The sequence below is a fragment of the Petromyzon marinus genome, chromosome 34 (assembly GCF_048934315.1).
Source record: "Petromyzon marinus isolate PM22_M1 ecotype Great Lakes invasive population chromosome 34, UKy_Petmar_22M1.pri1.0, whole genome shotgun sequence".
Lineage (NCBI taxonomy): Eukaryota > Metazoa > Chordata > Hyperoartia > Petromyzontiformes > Petromyzontidae > Petromyzon > Petromyzon marinus.
In genome coordinates, this window is record NC_133700.1 from 441,350 (window position 1) to 460,152 (window position 18,803).

Genomic DNA, 18,803 nt, shown 5'->3' on the forward strand with positions numbered 1-18,803 from the left:
AATAAAATAATAAAATATATATAAAACAATAAAAAAATTCTCACGACGTTTCGACCATAACACAAACGGTCGTCATCAGGTGTGTCGGTTTGCAAACGTGAGAATTTTTTTTATTGTTTTATATATATTTTATTATTGTATTGTTTCCCTTCAACGTGACTTTACCAAAAGAACTAAGAATATGAATCACTGTCTGTTGTTGTTGCCGTATCCTCAAATCTTGTAACTCAATTTTAACCCACTTCCCAATGTGGTATCGGCTGCAAACTTGGTATACCTATTTCATACTGATGACAATACTATATTGTATCATAAAAAATAAAATACAAATTTAACGATCTTTTTACACGCTTTCTATTAACTCTGTTGTTGTCGTATCCTCAAATCTTGTATCTCTATTTTATGCCACTTCCCAATGTGGTATCGACTGCAAACTGCGTATACTTATGTCATACTGATGACAATACTATTCTATAAAAAATATATTTTTTTTATTGTTATATTCTTTTTTTATATGTTATGTTTCGGCTTGGGTCTAATTGTCCACGCTCAACTCACGTTGGCTGTAAATCACCACGGCCCCTTACGTTATGGCAAGGTTTGCGGCCACTTCCTGGAGTCGTGGAGTTCTGCCATTGCTCGTACAGTACATTTCATCGAAGCATTTTTAAATATTACTTATTTTATCAGACTATAACTGTCTGTGATGTTGTTGTGTGTCTCTCGGTTTGTGTTTCTCTCTGTGTCTCCCTGTATGTGTATCTTTGTGTGTATGTGTGTGTCTCTGTCTGTGGGTCTCCTGTTGAGTGCTCTATCCCCCTAGTGGCGGATTTACCGTCACTACACATTGACATGCTAATCTCTCAATATACAATGGCCACCTGAGCTCTTCATCGTCGTGGAGGTGCATCAACCACAACCCACCCCTTCCCCCCCCATCTCGATTCCCATCTTTGGATGTCCCACCCGCTTAGGCACAATCTCTAGCGCCCACCTTCTTGCCCGATGAGGCAACCGCCCCCCTCCCGGCTCTATACATAAGAACTTGTTTCAGCAGCCCGTTTCTCTCTCCCACCTGAAGACGATTGCTTGTGCGGCGATCGAAACGTCGTGATATATTATTATTTTTATCTACCTATGTGACTTCACCGAAAGAACCAAAGAGTTGATCCTTTAACTGCGCAGCAAGGCGCTTCCTCCTCCTCTTAGCTCAGAGAAGGACCAAGGCTGTGCTGGCCTGCGGTGGCACCCACCCGCTCCTGGATGGTGGCCGCCTGCCCCTCTTCGCTCTCCTCGTCCAGCTCATTGTCACTCCACTCCCAGCCGCCGTCCTCCGTCTTGTGAAGGTGTCCGCTGGAGCCCGGCACGCGGCGCACCTGACAGAGTGGGAAGGAGCACCGGCTACACCACACGTCTGGCAGCAGCAAGAAGCAGGTTGGTCATACTCGTGCTGCCTCACAGCAACAAGCGCCTTGATCATATTTCCGGTTGAGGTGTCTTTCCGTGTGGGGATTGTCTTCACCCCCTGTACTGCAGAGTGTGAGAGTGCTCGGAGGGCTGGGAGCGGTGGCGCAGTAGTTATCCCACAGCGCGATGAACCAAGCAACCCAAGCCCCTTTCCTGCTCATGGTCAACACCGGTAACAATTATTCGAACCAGTCCTGGACTTCGCCTAGGTTGACTCAGCCTCAAATGAGTACCTCGTGTTGTGTGTAAACATTGCCACTAGGGAGACAAAGGCGGCTGGGTGCGATGCTGGCCACCCACGCCCTCATGTGCTATGCCAGCCTTCACAGGTGCTCGGTAACAGCAGTTCTTCCAACAGTCTTTTAAGGCTTCCATAAGAGGTTTTTTTTGGGTTAGATCGCGTAAATATATAAATGTGTCATTCAAACCTGCCACCACCCAACACAGCCAACTAGTAAGGGTTGTCAGGTAAACAGAACATGCCAATTCGTCACTAGCACAGCACACCGGTGTATTGGAGAGCCAAGCCACAACATTTACAATCAGAGTACGTTTTCGCCAGTATTACAACTAGCTTCACCTTTTGAGGCTATACGGAGGATCTTTCCCAGTGTGTACATGCCCATTCTGCATTTATTTCCTCCGGGCTCTCTGGTTTCCTCCCACAGCTAAACCCACACACCCAATATTGTAACCAGTATTGGCCAAATCATCCCAAAGCTGCAAAATTACCTGCAAAATATTCAATTGGGATCACAAACACAGTGGCAACATTGCCCCCCTACTGCCAGACTTGGCAGGGGCCTCATGAAAAAGCGTCTTGAGACTCAGAGAGGCTTTCTTGGGTTTGTGGTTTTACTCTGAAGACTGTGCACGTGTTGGTCTACAGTTAACACATGGGTGCATATGCTGGCCACCCACGCCCTGACCAAATAACCCAGAACTAACCCCATGTCATCAGACCTCAGAAGCTATGCAGGAAAACTATTTACCCAGAAAAGCCTTGCAGAGTTGGTAACTCTTTTTGTCTGAAGGAACATTCATTGGGATGTATGGCCAACATCAATGACAGTGGTTTTTTTATCATCTTTGGGAGAGAATTGGAGAACCCAAAGAAAACGCATGCATAACAGGGAGAGAACATACAAATTCCAAAAAGAAAGGTGCCCAGGTCAGGAATGGGTTGAATCTGGATAGTATTTGGGTTAACTGTTGTTCCAGGTGATACAGGCTGTGGGGTTAGTTGGTGGGCAGCAGAGTGCAGTGGAGCAAAATACTTGTTTTTATACTTTACTTCAATGCCACTCTTCAAACCCACATCGACGAGCCTAGTAAAGTACAGAGACAAAGATCCCTCCCCCAATAGCCTTGACAGACTGATGGGGCAAGAGCAATTCGCGAGTGCCTGTGAGGGCCGGTAAAGCACGAGGGGGTGGCGAATCTCACACCCGGCAGCCTTTGACTCCCCAGTGGTGTTAACACATCGCACCAGGTACTCCTCTGAGGTCGAGTTGATCTAGGGGAGGCCCAGGACTTTTTCAGATATACGTCACTGTTATCGGTCAAGAGCTGGAACCGAACTGGAGTTGCCGGGTGAGTCAGCACAGCACGCCAACTACGGCACAACTGCCCCCCACAAAGTGCAAACCACCCCCACGACCTACAAGGTGTGGTGGGGGGGGAACCTCATAATAATTATTAAAATTAAAAATGCGCATTCCATCCTAGGATCTCAGAGCGCATCCAGAAATGGTCTGACAAAGGGTTGCACTTCTACAAATAACGTTCAATGCCATTCCTTTGTTTTTGTTTCTATAGCCGGCTCAGAGCACGGAGCTCGGTTTCACGCGGGGCAGCTTCTCCGTTTCACGAAAGTGAGCTTGGGCACTGTGCAGTGCGCAGCGCCATTCATTCAAACCACCTCCACACTTCCATACTTGGGAGTTCATTCGGTCAACTCCAAATGCCGTGCCGACAAACGTAACGTGGCCTCCCCCAGCACTGATACGCAGTGTGTATTGAACCAGCCTGATATGGGGTCCCCAGCCACACTGGCATGAAAGACCAGTGGTGCGGTTTTGGAAGGGGGAAATGTAACAGCACTCAGCAACTTAATGGGAGGTGGCCAAACATCCCAAGATAGGTCCACAGAGATTGAGCAACGAATGCTAGCGGCAGCTCTGGCTGCCTTCCCAAGCGCTTGTCTGTGGTTTCCCTCGCCTCTGTGCGAAAATTGCACACGTCACAAATTCTACGGCGTCTTGAGATGCAATTTGCATGAACGACGCCGCTATGTTAAAATGTAATTATTATAATTCCAGCAGAAGCCAAGGGCACGAATGGAGACCGTGATTAACATACCTTCTTGGACCTCTGGGTGATTGTCGGAGCTTTGTGCAACAGCTTCTCCGCCAGGTATTCCTTGTTCTGAGAAGCACAACATCACAATCGCAGTGAAACCAACATCAATCCCTTTCCCCTGAGCTCAGTGCGATAGCAATTAACTATCCATTACATAAGAAGGTGAGGTCTCAGTTGAGCACTCTGGTGAGGACACAGGTAAGACTCAGTTGAGGATAAAGGCAAGCACACAGGTGAGTACAAGGGTACATTTAGTGGTACATAATTATAACATGATTATTCTCATTATCATTATTATTCAGTAACAGCTCAAATAAAAGGTGGGAATGGAACTACGCAATAGCCTACGCTTGGACATGAGAATAAATATAGGGTTTGAAATGCCCAAGCAAAATTCTGTTCCGCGTCTCCACATTAAGATAAAATGTATATGTTTTAGTCTGTCACCCTTTCGTCCGTCTATGACAATATTATCCAGCAGCATTTGTTTAAGTAAGCAAACTCTGGAGCGGTTTCGGCTTTCTGGATCTCATCAGCAGTCAGGCTTCTTATACAAATGCTGCAAGTTTTTCTAGGTATTATTGGCGAGAGGACACCATCTAAATAATGGGGCCCTGTTCAATGCAAAACTCAACACAGTGACACATTTATTGCACCGCTGTGCAGCGTCCTGGGTAAAAGGGTAAATATGAGCAGTACTCCCTTCTGCGTCTCCACAAATACATAAATCAACTGGCCCATCCAGCTTCCCAGGCCAATAGTCAAGCCTCGACATCCACGAGGGTTAGGTTCTTGAAAATCTGCATGAAAGTAGAATTTGCAAATGTAGCTGCTATGTTTATATGCGGGGAAAGGGGGGGGGGGATTAGGTTCCCGTGTCCGATTGAACAAATGTGAGAAAATGAAAATGTTTCGTAGCAATAATCCTACACATAAATAACAAATGTTTAAACACAATAATCCAAATATATTTAATACATAACACATCAATAAATTACACTCAATCTGGAAGTATTATTTGCCTAGGATGATGGGGACGTGATGATGATTCTACTTTGGCAGTCATCGTTACACTTGCCGCCACACTTTCCCCCGATTGCCCTCTTGTCTCTCTACAAATCGCACTGTTGACTCGTCTAACCACCACACAATGGCACCAACAGCAGACAACGGAACATCACCACGAGCAAGTCTATCCAACAACTCCATCTTTGAGCTAAACTCATCACCTTCTCTTTGCCTTTTACCTCTCGTTCTCACTTCTTCCACTCACTTAACGCTTAGACCCCAGGATGGAAATAAAAAAAAACACCAAAAAATAGGGCAAATGTAGCACGAAAGGGCAACGGCACTTGAAGCGTAAAAACTTCGGCCATGTGGATGGCGGCACACGGGCCACATTCCGCTACTGTAATGCAAAAGTACAGGTATCCCTTCACCATGATGCGGATGCTGCTAAATTGTGAATAGCCAAAGAGAAAAAGCACAAAAGTAAAACTGGTATAGAAATGTGAAATAGCGAATCTAATTTCACAAAAGAAAAAGGCCAATGGATTGATGTTTTGTATATTTATATGTTGCGAGTTCAATTCCTGGTTGGGGGTTGACTCAGACCATCATTCTTCCAGGATTGATATGATCACCACTCTGTGGGGAGGTGAAAAGTGGTTGTCCTATGGATATACTTCCCCTCATTTTGAGAATGCAGAAAGTTTCACAACTGGCTCAGCACGAATAGCGTGGAATCGCTCCGTTAAACCGAACAATATTACAACATGGCCCCTTATCGAACACCACTCATTTACAAGCTCGGTCACACGAACCAGGGCAGTTGAAGCTCACCTTTGCTTTCTGGAAGAACTTGCTCTTGAGTAGCTCAGCTGCCGTGGGTCTGCAGAAAGCACATGGGAGGGAGCATACGCATACACACAAACACGTCACAGTGCGGCCTTCCCCAGTGCAGTGAATGCAGCCAGAACCACGTCGCCCCGAGGCCGAGTTTCATTTGGCGGCCGAGAGCCTGCCTCGGTCAGAAGCCCTGTGCATGCGATACTTATGACTCAAGCAGGGGGAGAATGAAGTTTCGCAAGACAAGCACCGCACCACAACAATAATCACATTGCTTATGTCAATCAAAGACAAAGATCCCCCGTAGAGCCTTAACAGACTGTTGAGGCAAGTGATGTTAGCGAGCACCTATGAAAGCCAGCACACAGCACACGAGGTGGTGGGTGGCTAGCACCACGCCTGACCGCCTTTGTCTTCCCAGTGGCGATGTTTACACCGCACCACCAAGTACTCATTTCTGGCCGAGACGACCTCAGGGAGGCCCAGGACTGGTTCAGATAATCGTCACTGGTATTGGCCGTGAGCAGGATTTGAACTCGGGTCACCAAGTTCATAGCACACTGCGCTAACCGATACACTACCACTCCCCACATTACGTCAAACAACCACAATCAAACACGCACCCTCACAATCAGACAACTGGTGGCTCGGCAATAGAGCGAGTGGCTCGCAATTGGAAGATCACGAGTTCAACTCCTGGTTGGGAGATGACTCAGCCCATCATCCCTCTGGGGTCGATAAAATAACGACCACTTTGTGGGGAAATCAACGGCAGTTGTCCTACAGACAACAAATGTGGAATTTCCACCACTTCCTCAAGCCTGTAAACAGGAAATGAGCACCAATGCCTCAATGCTCATTTGAGCAAGCTTTGATATTAGCGTGTGAACTAGGACCTCCACCACTCACCTTTTAGCAGGGTCCTTCTGTAAGCACTGGGAAATCAGCTTTCTGAAGGACTTCCCATACTTTTTAACCATCTCCTTGTCCTCAACGCCAGTTTCCAGGGTGGGCGGATCATTCTGCAGAGTCAGCATCAGGACCTGGACAAATATTAAAGATTGTTGGTCCAGGATGCACACCATCAAAATGCCCATGCGTAAACGCAGACTCTACGGCCACGCAATGCAATCATGTTGATTGACGATCGGGCACTGATTCACTCAGTCACTTGCTCAATGGCAGTCAGTCACCTCCTTATCACTCTGCTATGGCTACTTCCATGGTTACTGTTTGCGTGAACTTCACTCATCGATTCCTCAAACCCAAGTTGACGGCTTGGGTCAACCAGACAATGATTTTTTCATCTCACATATCACACCGTTTCACCAACACAGTGCAGGTCACAACAAAAATACACCCAACCACTCACTCACCCGATCACTCAACAATGAACCGCTCACTCACTTGCTCACCCACTAACTTGCCCACTCACCACACTGCAGGTCACCTCACTTTTCTTTCCGCTTCTTCTCTTACACTACTCCACTCTGGAATTATCTTCCATCATCGTCTATTTCCCCCACCCCAACTTCTAACAATATGAGCCTTGCTCGATTCAATACACGTGTTACACTTATCCATTACAACTTTGACAGTGCTGTTTGTTGCTGGCTGCATTATGGTTTGCCTTTGTGCCCAAACGCAGCAATTGTGTAAAAACGAAACCCCACAATGGGCAACATCCGATGTCCTCAAGCAGTAGACAATGTGTTAACTCAGAACCTGGTCGGGTAGTTTCCCAAGCAGAGCTCCAAGTGCACAGCTCTTCGAGAGCCACATTTTGTTCTGGTGTCCTGCTAGTGAAAGTTACGATCTGAGGCTGGGCATCAGGGTGGTTTGATCCTTTGATTTGAAAGCTCATGAAAACTAGGGACAAGGCTTGGGCATGTGCTCAGAAAATTAATTTCGTCAATGCCTGGCTAGAATACAGGATTTTAAGGAATATATGCGTCAAAAAAATACGGCATGCAAAAAATGCCTACTTTTCCTCCACTCTCCTGGAATCACATTGAAATGCCATGATTTTATGGAAAACAATCAAATGTATCGAAAAGGCATCCAAAACAGACAATCTGCCCGCTGAGCTTCACCGAAATGGGGAATATTTTTCAGATCCCAAAAAAAGAGTTGGCAATTTTCACCTTCATTTTTCTGAAGCTGGTAATCTTATTGATAATGTATTGGGAGTCACCCCTGCTCATGCCAATTCCTACACCCCTGTCCAAACATTAAACGACTTAAGTTTCCAGCCAATCCATGAAAGTAATGGTTCTGAAACAACTGTCCTACCTCAAAGGGTCCTCCTTTACCGGAGCAGATAGTATTCCCGTCTTTGCTCTACTAACTGTTGGTCACCTAAGACACAAACCTATAGCCCATATTTTCAACCTGTCCAGCAAAGAAGCATTAGTTCCTCTAGAATGGAAACATTCCTATGTCCGTCCACTTCACAAAGGGGGCCCTAAAGATGATCCAAACAACTACCGACCTACCTAAATTTTGTCCCCGTTGATGAAATTTTTTGAAAAATTATTGACCTACCAAATTAGCAGTTTCCTGTCCACCAACAATCTACTACATCTAAAACAATCTGGGTTCCCGAAAAAAATACAGCACCACATCTGCTGCATTAGACTCTCTGAATCACATTTACAGGAGCCTTGATAATAAGCAGTACTGTGCCTGTCTTTTTCTAGAGCTGTCCAAAGATTGTGATACAGTAGACCACAACACCCTGCTTAGTAAACTAAGTTGCCTCGGTTTTTCCGAAAACGCAGTAAAATGGTTACAAAATTACCTCTTTTCTCACACCCAAACTGTATCCACAAATGGTTGGAAGTCAAACAGTGTTAAGATAACAAAAGGGGTTCCCCACAGGGTTCCATCCTCGGCCCCCTTTTGTGCTCTCTTTATGTCAATGACTTGGGCACTGACCTGGATCATTCCAGGGTAAATCTTTTTGCAGATGACACGATACTGATTACTGCTGGCCGCTCTCCGGATGACGTGATTGCTAAGCTACAGGGAGATTTTAACAAACTACAACATCAGCTAGTTGCTCTTAAACTATTCCTGAATACCTCCAAAACCAAGGTGCTATGCTTCTCACCACGACTAAAGCAGGAAGTTATTTTTCCCCAATTACATTCCTTAAATAATTATCAAATAGAGCAAGTCAAGATCTATAAGTATCTTGGGGTATTCCTGGATTCAAAACTGAATTTTGAAGATCACAATGATTATATTGGTAAAAAGACAAAAATAAAAATTGGTGTTCTGTATCGACACAAGCATTGCTTCCCCCCAATGTTCCGTTTGGAATTGATAAAAGCGACCATACTGCCTCTACTTGACTACTGTGACATCGTGTATAAATCAGCCCCAAGTACTGTACTGAAGAATGATTCCATCTATCACTCGGCCTTAAGATTTACATTGAAGTGCCCATATAGGACTCACCACTTTGATCTCTACATTGGGTCAAACTTAACATCTCTTAATGTTCGACGGCTTGTGCATCAGATCTTATTCACGATGTACTTACAAAAAAATCCGCAGACTACCTGCTGGATCTCCTCTCTGTTTCAAAGAACAAATTTGACCTCAGGTCTTCGCTCATTTACCAGCTTCACATTCCCTATTGCCGTACAAAAACTGGAGGAAGGGCCTTTGCTATTGATGCTCCCAGGGTCTGGAATGCTATTGCCAATAAACTGCAACTTGAATCGCTACCAATGAGATCTTCTCTCAAAACTGCTCTAGAGGAGTTGTACACACCTAGCTGCCACTGCTATTCATTGGCGTAAAATAAAATAAAATGTTTCGCTCCGGATGACGCTGCAAAGTAATATCTGTATTTTGATTTAGCGTGCTGATCTTATAGGTGCATTGAAAAATTTGATACTCCAACTGATGCTTCTGTTGTTGTGGAGTAACTCATGCAGCCAGCTATGGCTCTAGGATTTGGTGTTACATGTTATTTATGTAGTTTCTTGTAAAAATTCGGTCACAGTCCCTGTGATCACTGTTACGTTGCAATTATGGCTTTATTTTTTGGTGATTTCGAAAAAAAAATTTGGTTTGGACATGTTTGTTTTGTTGTAGTACGGAGTTAGACTGATGGCCTTAATCTAAGTTTTCTTGTGGTGGTTGTTGTTGTTTGACTTGCATCCCACTGGGATTTTTTGCACACAGCGTTGGTGTACGGTGCTTTTTTCAGGAATATTTTGCTGTTTTTTTTCATGGATTTTCTGTTTGCACAGTCACATAGTCACTTTAAGATGTTTTTCTTGTTCGTGTTTTTGTTTGTTGTGGTTGCACCCGATTCAAGAGCCGAATGGCTCACAGGGCTATACCAAAATAAATCAACTGAAAAAAAATGAAAAGTGGTAAAAAAAAACTCATGCCTCGCATTAAACAAGGCCCTGGGTTTGATTGCCGACTTGGACGCATTTACACGTGTGTGTGTTCTCCCCCTGTTCTGTATACATTTCCTCCACGTCCTCCTGTTTGCTCCCATAACAAAAAAAATAAAATCCACACAATGTAACTGATATTGGCCAAACATACCAATGCTGAAGATTTACCTGCAAATTACTCAATTTAGATCCCACACAATAACATTGTCCCCAATTGTGAAAAACTGAAGGCATGTCCTGAAATAAGTTCTTGAGATTCAGCGAGGCATTCAGAGGGGTAAACAAGCGATTGTAATAGGTGCCTGTTTACCTTCATAGGTGGGTACTTGTGGTATGGGGCAGCCCCGGATGCCAGCTCCATGGCGGTGATGCCAAAACTCCAGATGTCTGCCTTGAAATCATAGCCTCGCACCTATTCACAGGGCAGCAACACCACCCATCAACACAATGCGTCCCGTGCAAGCCATGGCATAACGCGATCGGAATCAAGTGTCGAACCGCAGATGGCATCACACAAAGCTACACTCAAGCTACAGGACCTCTTCCTCATCTTAAAACGTTGTTACAGGTCAATAAATTCTTCCCACTTGAGAATGACGATTATCAACTAGTAATACAGAAAGTGTAATGCAGTGATGGCGAATACACAAAGCACCGGGTACCATTCTAGTGAATCTGAATGCACTCCGCGATCTGCCAGAAACACGACCGAAAATTACACACATATTTAACCCTGCAATATATTAGGGAGCATTAGCGCCATCTATTGGAAGAAGTTATTGTTTGTAATGCATTCATTCTTAAGTTAGGGATTGTTCAATCTTGACTTAAAGCTTTCGTGACTGCAAGAATTCATATTCCTTGGATCTACCTATGTGACTTTACCGAAAGACCCAAAGAATTAATCTTTGTGGAAAACAGGCAACGAGAATTGTTGCATGCTTTTCCTGTTCGTTCCAAATTGTCCTAAGATCCACAACAAAAATAGTCATCCACCCGTGGCTCGGGATGCACACGTTAGCCACTGCTGCTGGAATGTATCTAGTTAGGTTTATCTGTCACACAACATTGTCCCTATAAAAAGAGTTTACTCCTGACTAAAAACCTCAATATCTAAGTTCCCACAGCACGGCCGTGCATTGTGCCAAGGATAAAAAAAACGTTTTCACTTCATTGTAAATGCTTCAAACGTCATGAATTCCAACGCTTGGCAAACGTCCTTGGTTACTCTACCATCCAAATCACAATACCGTCGACCCTCTGCAATAACTTCACGTGCAATTGTATGTGACAAATATACTCGTCTATTTTACATACGAGTACAGGTCACCCAATATCTGTTCAAGGTTTCTGTAATTTAATTTGTAACGAGCTACGATCAGTCCAGGGATAATCTGCCCGAGGTAACTTGCACTACAGGGCGTTTACGATTTCGCACCAATGCGAGCTGTACAGTGTTTTGGGTTTGTCATGTGGTGGGTGACATGGTTATTTGTTTTTCTAAGTTTTCCATTCGATTCGTTGCTGTGCTTTATTTTGTATTTGTCATTTTGGTGACCCAGGGGTCACACTTGCAAATTATACTGTATCCTGGTCTCATAAACTTTTACCCGTTGCACAAAATAAACCTTAGCCATAGCAGGGAAGTTGTAGCACATGTGTAAAATAGTTCATCAGTTACTTTTGACAATTCAATAACACAAACATTCATTTGTAATGGTGCCACGCCATCTTTTAAAAATATTTATTTCAGTAGGAGCCCGATGCAGAGCACGAAGCACAATGCAGGGGAGGGGGGGGGTACAGAACTACCACGGACATAAGTCTCAAACTCTATGCCCCAGAACTTCGAGAAGCGAGAAGATTGGGCTCACTGCCCCACAGAGCGTGGAATTTGTATTTGTGTGGTGAGGGGAAGGTAGGGGAAGAAGAATTTAAGGCAGTAGAGGGCGCAGGGGGAAGGTGGGAGGAGGGGGGAAATGGAAAAAGGGAGGAGCACCTAGGATGGAATAACTTCCACGCGCCGAGTGAACATATCAACCTATATAATCCCGCAAGGCAGTAATTAACTTCCGTCCATTCCAAGGGAAGGAGGAGGGGGAGGGGAGCATTCCTTGCACCTATCCCCTCCCCCTGACCTCCAAGCATAGGCACCTCGCATGAGGCTCTGCAAGAATGGGTATCATCTGACCTCGAACTCTCGTCCCCTGCCTTTAAGTTTGTGGCTAAAGTGTTTATGTTCCCGCGAGGGGGAGGAGGGTACCCAAGCCTCCGTTTCCATGAAGAAGGGTTCATGGTCCCCTCCATTATGCCAGGATGGACTTCCTAGTCGTGATTATTATTATTTCAGGCCCCACAGAGTTGTTTCAATTGAGGGACTGAGTCTGGTACAATTGAGGGACTGAGTTCATAATAGTCGAGAATTTCTTAGTATATGACCAGAAGGCGTGGAGGTACGTCCGAATCGTGCCCGAGGGGCATCTAGGCCAATCCGGTGAAACATCCATAGATTTAGCTCTCCTCTCATTGGTTAAGTACGTGCCATGCATGAATTTATATTGGTGCCACACCATCTTAAAAATGTCTTGCAATGCTGCACTTCATATGCAGCAATATTAAGAGATGCAATCATCATGAAAGCTGGAGCGGTGACGAAGCGGTTAGCGCCCTGCGTTACGAATCCTGTGGTCCGTGTTGGATTTCCCAGCCATGGTTAACATCAGTGGCGGGTGAAAGCTATCCTCAGCTACCTCACTTCACCGACCAGCACTGCACAGCATGATAAAGTATAGATTAAACAAACCCAGTGGTTGGTAGAACCAGGGCACAACACAACTATGGCAGCATGCGACACAGTCCGGATTATTCTTCGGTCTCAGGAATGTCCCTAGTAGGGGGGGTGTTAACCAATGAATAGTAAGCAGGGAAGCGTTTTCATCAAGTCTGGAACCAGGGGAATCTCAGCGATTGGCACGCGCGAACAATATGAAAGGCACGGCTCCGTAAGTCACCGCATGGGACAATTGCCCGTGTTTCTCGGTTATAAAAGTGCAACCGTGCAATATCTCACTTGCGCTCTCTACTGCTGGCAGGAGGGCCTGCACGAGACGGTATTTGGTTTACTCTCCCACTTGGAAGACCTGCCGTTCAACTCTGGTGTACCCAGGAATGGAGGCGGAGCGAGTGGATTGAAGAAGCTTGCCCCCACTGTTTTAACTGGCACACCTGGAGATGAAATCAAACCGGCAACCTCTTGATTGCAAAGCCCAACGCTGCTCACCATCGCACCATCACGATGGCAGCTGCTGCGGCAAACTCGTACTTTTTGACCGTTTTTTGCCAAGTGGTTACTGGTTATGCGGCAATAACGATTGCAATGACCCTAGTTTCCATACAACTGCGCACGGGGAGGAGGGGGAACGAGGGGGGGGCGGCAAGAATCACGACCGTACCTGCTCCATGACCTCGGGCGCCATCCAGCAGGGCGTGCCCACAAATGTCTTGCGCACCTTGTTCCTTGTCACGTCTCCACCGGTCGCCAGAAACGCACTCACCCCAAAGTCTGGCCAACGTCAAGGGTGAGCGATAATATTAACTTCGCACATTTTGTATTTATGCTAGTCTTAAAGCAGAGGACCATGACAACGGCATGCAAAGGCCTGCTCGTTTTCAATGACATCCTGGGATCTTTATCGTCCACAGTGAAGCAGACGACGTGTATTTTTGTTACGGTTAATACACCTACAATAATAAACAAGGGCGGCCTGCCAGATTCGAACTGTGAAACTCTGCAACAAATGGCGAAAGTACCATCGCGGGGACCACATGACCGCCCCGAAGGGTTAAGAGCGCGTGTCCGGTCTCTACCGTCATGTGAGAGAGCACGGACGTCACAGTCAGCGAGCTCGACGACAGAACAACACGGGGCCAATTCAACTGCATCACTGGCAAGGCACCGCGGGTGCTGCCAACGCTGAGAAGCACACGCGATTAGCCAAGTTCTCTGCCCTTGCGTCAGTACAGGCCACCTCAGACAACAAATCTTCAATGAAAAACACATGTGGGCTTTGATTTATAGTGCACATGCAGCTCGTCTCGAGTTACTCATGTTTATGCCACGAAAGTGCCAGTTACTCACATGAAGCCATTTACCTGCAATTTGAATAGTGCCGTCTTCACCCAAAAGGATGTTTCCTGCCTTCACATCCCTGCTCACAAAACACACAGGCTTAAGACTGTGTAGATCACATAAAGAAGTCTTTCAATCACTTTAGAGAAGAGCGTGCAGGTGGCAGGTATCACACAATACCTGTGGATCTGCCCATTGCGATGGAGGTAGTCCAAGCCTTCGAGAACCTCCTTCAAGATCGAGGCGATGACGGGTTCCTCCAACACTCCTGATTTATGTTCGCCCTTCTGAACAATGTGCTTTATCATGTCCAGCATGGAACCTGAAACAATAATTGAAACATTCATGCTCACATACAGTCCTCTTCAATACACTGCTGGATGAGGGGCTCGCTATGCCGTGCAGTTCGTAGGGGTTATTTACCAATACTTCGGCATGTTGCTCAGCGTGGGTTGGTATAGTGTCATGAGAACAGGACGTCCCAACCATAACAACACACACATACACAGCACAGCCAACTAAATAACGTACACAGGACAAGAATGACTACCTCAGGTTCACTCCCCGCACCACACAATCAACACACCTCTTATATGACACACCCAGGATACACAACCACATCACACTAATTACAACAGCTGCCATTCGCCACTAAATGGCAGTGACGTCACTACAGCGCCAGTGTCAGGCTAGGTGCACATAATATCACACAGAACACAACCCCCATCACGCACAGACACACCACATACCACACACAAACCATCACCCACGACACCAATTTCATCACACACACATACACAGCAACCCTCATGTCCTGACAGCACACAGTAGCTACCTTATCACAGTACAGACTAGGAATAGGTGATAGGCATCCTCTTCACCCTTGATATGACGACTGTACAGAATGGGCTCAAGTATTTTTATTATTAAGCTTGCTTACCAGGAAAGCCTCACGAGTCTCAAGACTTATTCAGGAGGGCCTCGTCAGGCTTTTCCAGAAGGAGGTTATGCTGCTGTGTATGTGATCCCAATTGAGTAATTTTCAAGAAATGTTTCAGCATTCATATGTTTGGGCATTACCAATTATTGTTTTTTAGTTCTGGGAGGAAACTGGAGAACCCAGGAGAAAACCCATGTATAACAGGGGGAAACAAACTCTAAAGACAAAGATCCCCAATATAGTCTTAAAAAAGTGCTGTGGCAAGTACTGTTAGTGAGCACCAATGGAAGCCAGCACGGCACACGAGGGGGTGGGTGGCCAGCACCACTCCACGCACGAACTCGCACTCTCACGCTCCAGAAAAGGCGGAAAGCCTATAAACGCCACGCAGAAAGACGCGGAGTCGGGAATCGAACGCAAGCTGCACTGCGACCATCCTGTCGTAGAAAGTCCGAGGGAATACCAAGTGGACCTCAAGGTGCAGCGGTGGCCATACCTCCACTCAGCAGCCGCATCACCAGCCAGAGCTCCTCTTTCACCACGAACGACGTGTAGTAGCTCACCACGTTGGGGTGGTTGCACTGGCTCATCGCCTGGATCTCTTTCTGAAATGGGAGGTTCTGGGTTAGAATGGAAATCCGGACGCCGAGCAGCGACCATGAGAGCGCCGGACAGCGGGGGTGAAGCGAGTGGCGAGGTAAGCGGCGGGGTGAGCAGACTCACCAGGAGCTCGTCCATGCTGGTCTGGCACTTCTCCAGGTTGATGCGTTTGATTGCGACTCTCTCTTTCCGCGGGATACACATGGCAGCCTGCACGACGGCAGTGGCACCGCTGCCTGAAACGAGAAAAAACTTGGATAAATAATGCGTACGCACGATTACAAGTCAGGGAGAGTTCCCAGTCATTGGAGCATTGGTGCTCATCCTCCTTTTTAGCCCCGATGCAGGAGTGAAAATGCCACATTACTATGGCAGGAGAAATGTATCCACAAAGCACACATTTATAGACGCTCTCCAATCCCGGTTTAGTCTTCAGTATTTAATGGGCAGTATGGAGCTGACAGGGATAAATGTGTTGACATATTTGCAAAGTATTTTGTGCAAGTCTTTGATAAATGGTGCTCAATATGGTTAGTCCTGAATAGACTAGTACGGTAAAGTTTAGTTTGTGTTCTATCATGTGTGCGTTTTCGTGCTCCAAGTTAAAGATGGATAGCGCTACCGCATAAACGCATTCAATCTTAGTTGCAAAGCATTAACAAGGGACAGTGATCAATGAGAACGCATCCTAAACACACATACACCAGGCATGTGCAACATTGAAAAGCATCAATCTGCACAACACAAGGCTGACTGACAATAACTTACAAGGGTTCTAGTTTCAGGTAAATTTTGTTTAACCAAGTGAGAACTGAAGGGACCAGGATACGCTTCATTTGCAAGTGACATGGGTCACCAAAATGATGCGAAATGGAAAATATTTCACAAACATAAATCCATGTTAAATAATAAATACCCTGTTGCATAAATCAGCTCGGCATCATAATAGAATTACAAATCTAGTTACGAAACATTAATAAGATCGTGTGTGACTACCGCACCAATGTGTAAACACAGATGAGGTGCAATTCCTTTACAGATGGTGCAAAAATCCGGGCAGGCGGCTCAGCAGCAAAGAGAGTTGGGCATAATCAGAAGGTTGCAAGTTCACATCCTGGTTGGGGGGGGGGTTAATTCGGCCCATCAACTCCCGAGGGTCGATAAAATAAGTAAAAAAAAGACCAACGGTGGAATTATGTATAGTGAATGTCTTTCGCACCCCAAGTAGCCAACCGTGCTAATCGGTGGACTATAGGTTCACTCACTCCCACCATAGGAACGTGAAAATTTCCATCACCGGCTCGGGGCTATGAAACGGCAGATGAGCACAGAGCCTCAAAGAAACCACTGGCCTTGTCACGTAGGCAGGGAAACTCTCGCGAGCTGGATTTGATTCCCGTGATGGATCTGGGGCGGATGGTCGTGGAAGGACAGGGGTCATGGAGGAGCTGGAATTTTCATCACGGAGGAAGGGGGACCGGGCCGATTCCTCGCGGTGCAAGAGGGGGGGTTGTTAGATCTGCATGGCGGAAGGCAGAGTTGAGGGTCGTGGGAATTTGATCACCGAGGGGAGAGGGAGGGAGGGAGGGGGGTGTTGCACAATCGTTTTGACGGTGCCCTACGAGGGCCCCCGCGAGGAGAGCGGCGTGTGACCCTGAGCGCCCCCGCGGTTTCACGCCGGTAGGAACCGGGCTGGCTCGGAGCCGGCAGCTGGCCAGCTGATCCCGCGGAGCGCCCGCCCTGACTTGGGCCCCTTCTCACGGGCGGGGGGCGGTGACGCCACTCGCTTGCTTTAACGCGTTAGTACAAACACAGGGCATCAGACGTAACGCTCGCGACTTCAGATTTTAAACAGCCTCGCGCTAACCCATTCGTATACTCAGATTTGCGCGCGTTAAAAAAAGGAAGTTAACGCGGCTCTCCCCGGCCCCGTAGGCTTTTAGTGGCGAGCAGGTTAGGCGAGTCTCTCACCCCGAGACTGTGGTTCCCCGTCAGTCCGGCCTCGCGTCGCAGTGGCCGCGGGAACGAGGCACTAGGCCGGGCCCAGGCGAGGGCTCCTGGCAAGGGTGAGAGCTCAACTTCTCTCTCTCTCTTCACGTCTCCCCTCTGCTCTCTCCCCTTTGACATCTCCCCCTCTACCGGCTCTCTCCATCCATCCTCTAGTGCCCCCTCTACCGTATCTCCTACCGCACTTTCCTCTCTCCTATTTCCCCGCTCCTCGCTTTCAAACCTCCGCTTATCTCTCTGCCTCACCTCTCTCATCCCTTCCCCCTCTCGCATCAGTTTCACCTCTCTGCACCACCACCCCTCTCCCGCTGTCTTACCTCTTAACTCTCCTCGCTCTCTCTCTCTCTCTCCCCGCTCTCAACACCTCACGCCCACTCATCCACCCGTCTCACCACTCCAAACTCAACCCCTCGACTCCCGCTTCTCGCACTCTCTTGCTCCTTCCGTCTGCACACCCCTCCCCAAGCTTTCCCCCTCCGCCTCCTCCTCTCTCCCCTCACTACTCGCACTCTCTCCCCTTCTCCCAGTCACATTCGCACCAGGCCCAGGCCTCGCCCAAGCCACCAGCTAGCTACAGGGACCCTGCAGCCGCAACAACAGCAGCAGCAGCAACAACAACACAAACAGCAGCAGCGGCGGCGGCGGCGTCAACAGAATCGGCGGCGTCAACAGAATCGGCGGCGAGGGGGCTCGTACCGATGACCTCCTGCAACTCGTAGTCATCCCGAGCGTTCGTCCACGCCGCGGCGCCGCCACCGCCGCCGCCCTCTTCCGCCATGATGATGATGACGAGTTGAGACGGGGGGGGGCGGGCCTCTGGCGCCACCCGCGGCCCCGCCCTTTAATCAGCGGCCCTCAACACAAAGCCCCGCCCCCTTCATCACCCCGCCCCCCTTCATCACCCCGCCCCCCTTCATCACCCCGCCCCCCTTCATCACCCCGCCCCCTCCGTGGCTCCGCTCAAGTGATGCCCCCCGCCCCTCGACCCGCAGCCCCGCCCCTCAGACGCCAAGGCCTCGCGTCACGTGGT

The 18,803-nt window shown here is 47.4% G+C and overlaps 1 protein-coding gene across 1 annotated transcript in view; it reads right to left on the reverse strand.

The window, feature by feature from the left end:
- Positions 1-18,600, reverse strand: part of OXSR1 (oxidative stress responsive kinase 1) — a 31,547-nt gene extending 12,947 nt beyond the window's left edge. The window contains exons 1-11 of the mRNA XM_032965306.2: positions 18,470-18,600; positions 15,890-16,002; positions 15,663-15,771; positions 14,407-14,548; positions 14,250-14,305; positions 13,550-13,659; positions 10,408-10,509; positions 6,586-6,719; positions 5,671-5,719; positions 3,829-3,894; positions 1,254-1,376 (exon numbers count right to left, since the gene is read on the reverse strand). Of these exons, the coding sequence (XP_032821197.1) occupies positions 1,254-1,376; positions 3,829-3,894; positions 5,671-5,719; positions 6,586-6,719; positions 10,408-10,509; positions 13,550-13,659; positions 14,250-14,305; positions 14,407-14,548; positions 15,663-15,771; positions 15,890-16,002; positions 18,470-18,551 (1,086 nt within the window). The 5' untranslated portion in view covers positions 18,552-18,600. The remainder of the gene's footprint in view (positions 1-1,253; positions 1,377-3,828; positions 3,895-5,670; positions 5,720-6,585; positions 6,720-10,407; positions 10,510-13,549; positions 13,660-14,249; positions 14,306-14,406; positions 14,549-15,662; positions 15,772-15,889; positions 16,003-18,469) is intronic.
- Between the last annotated feature and the right edge of the window lie 203 nt (positions 18,601-18,803).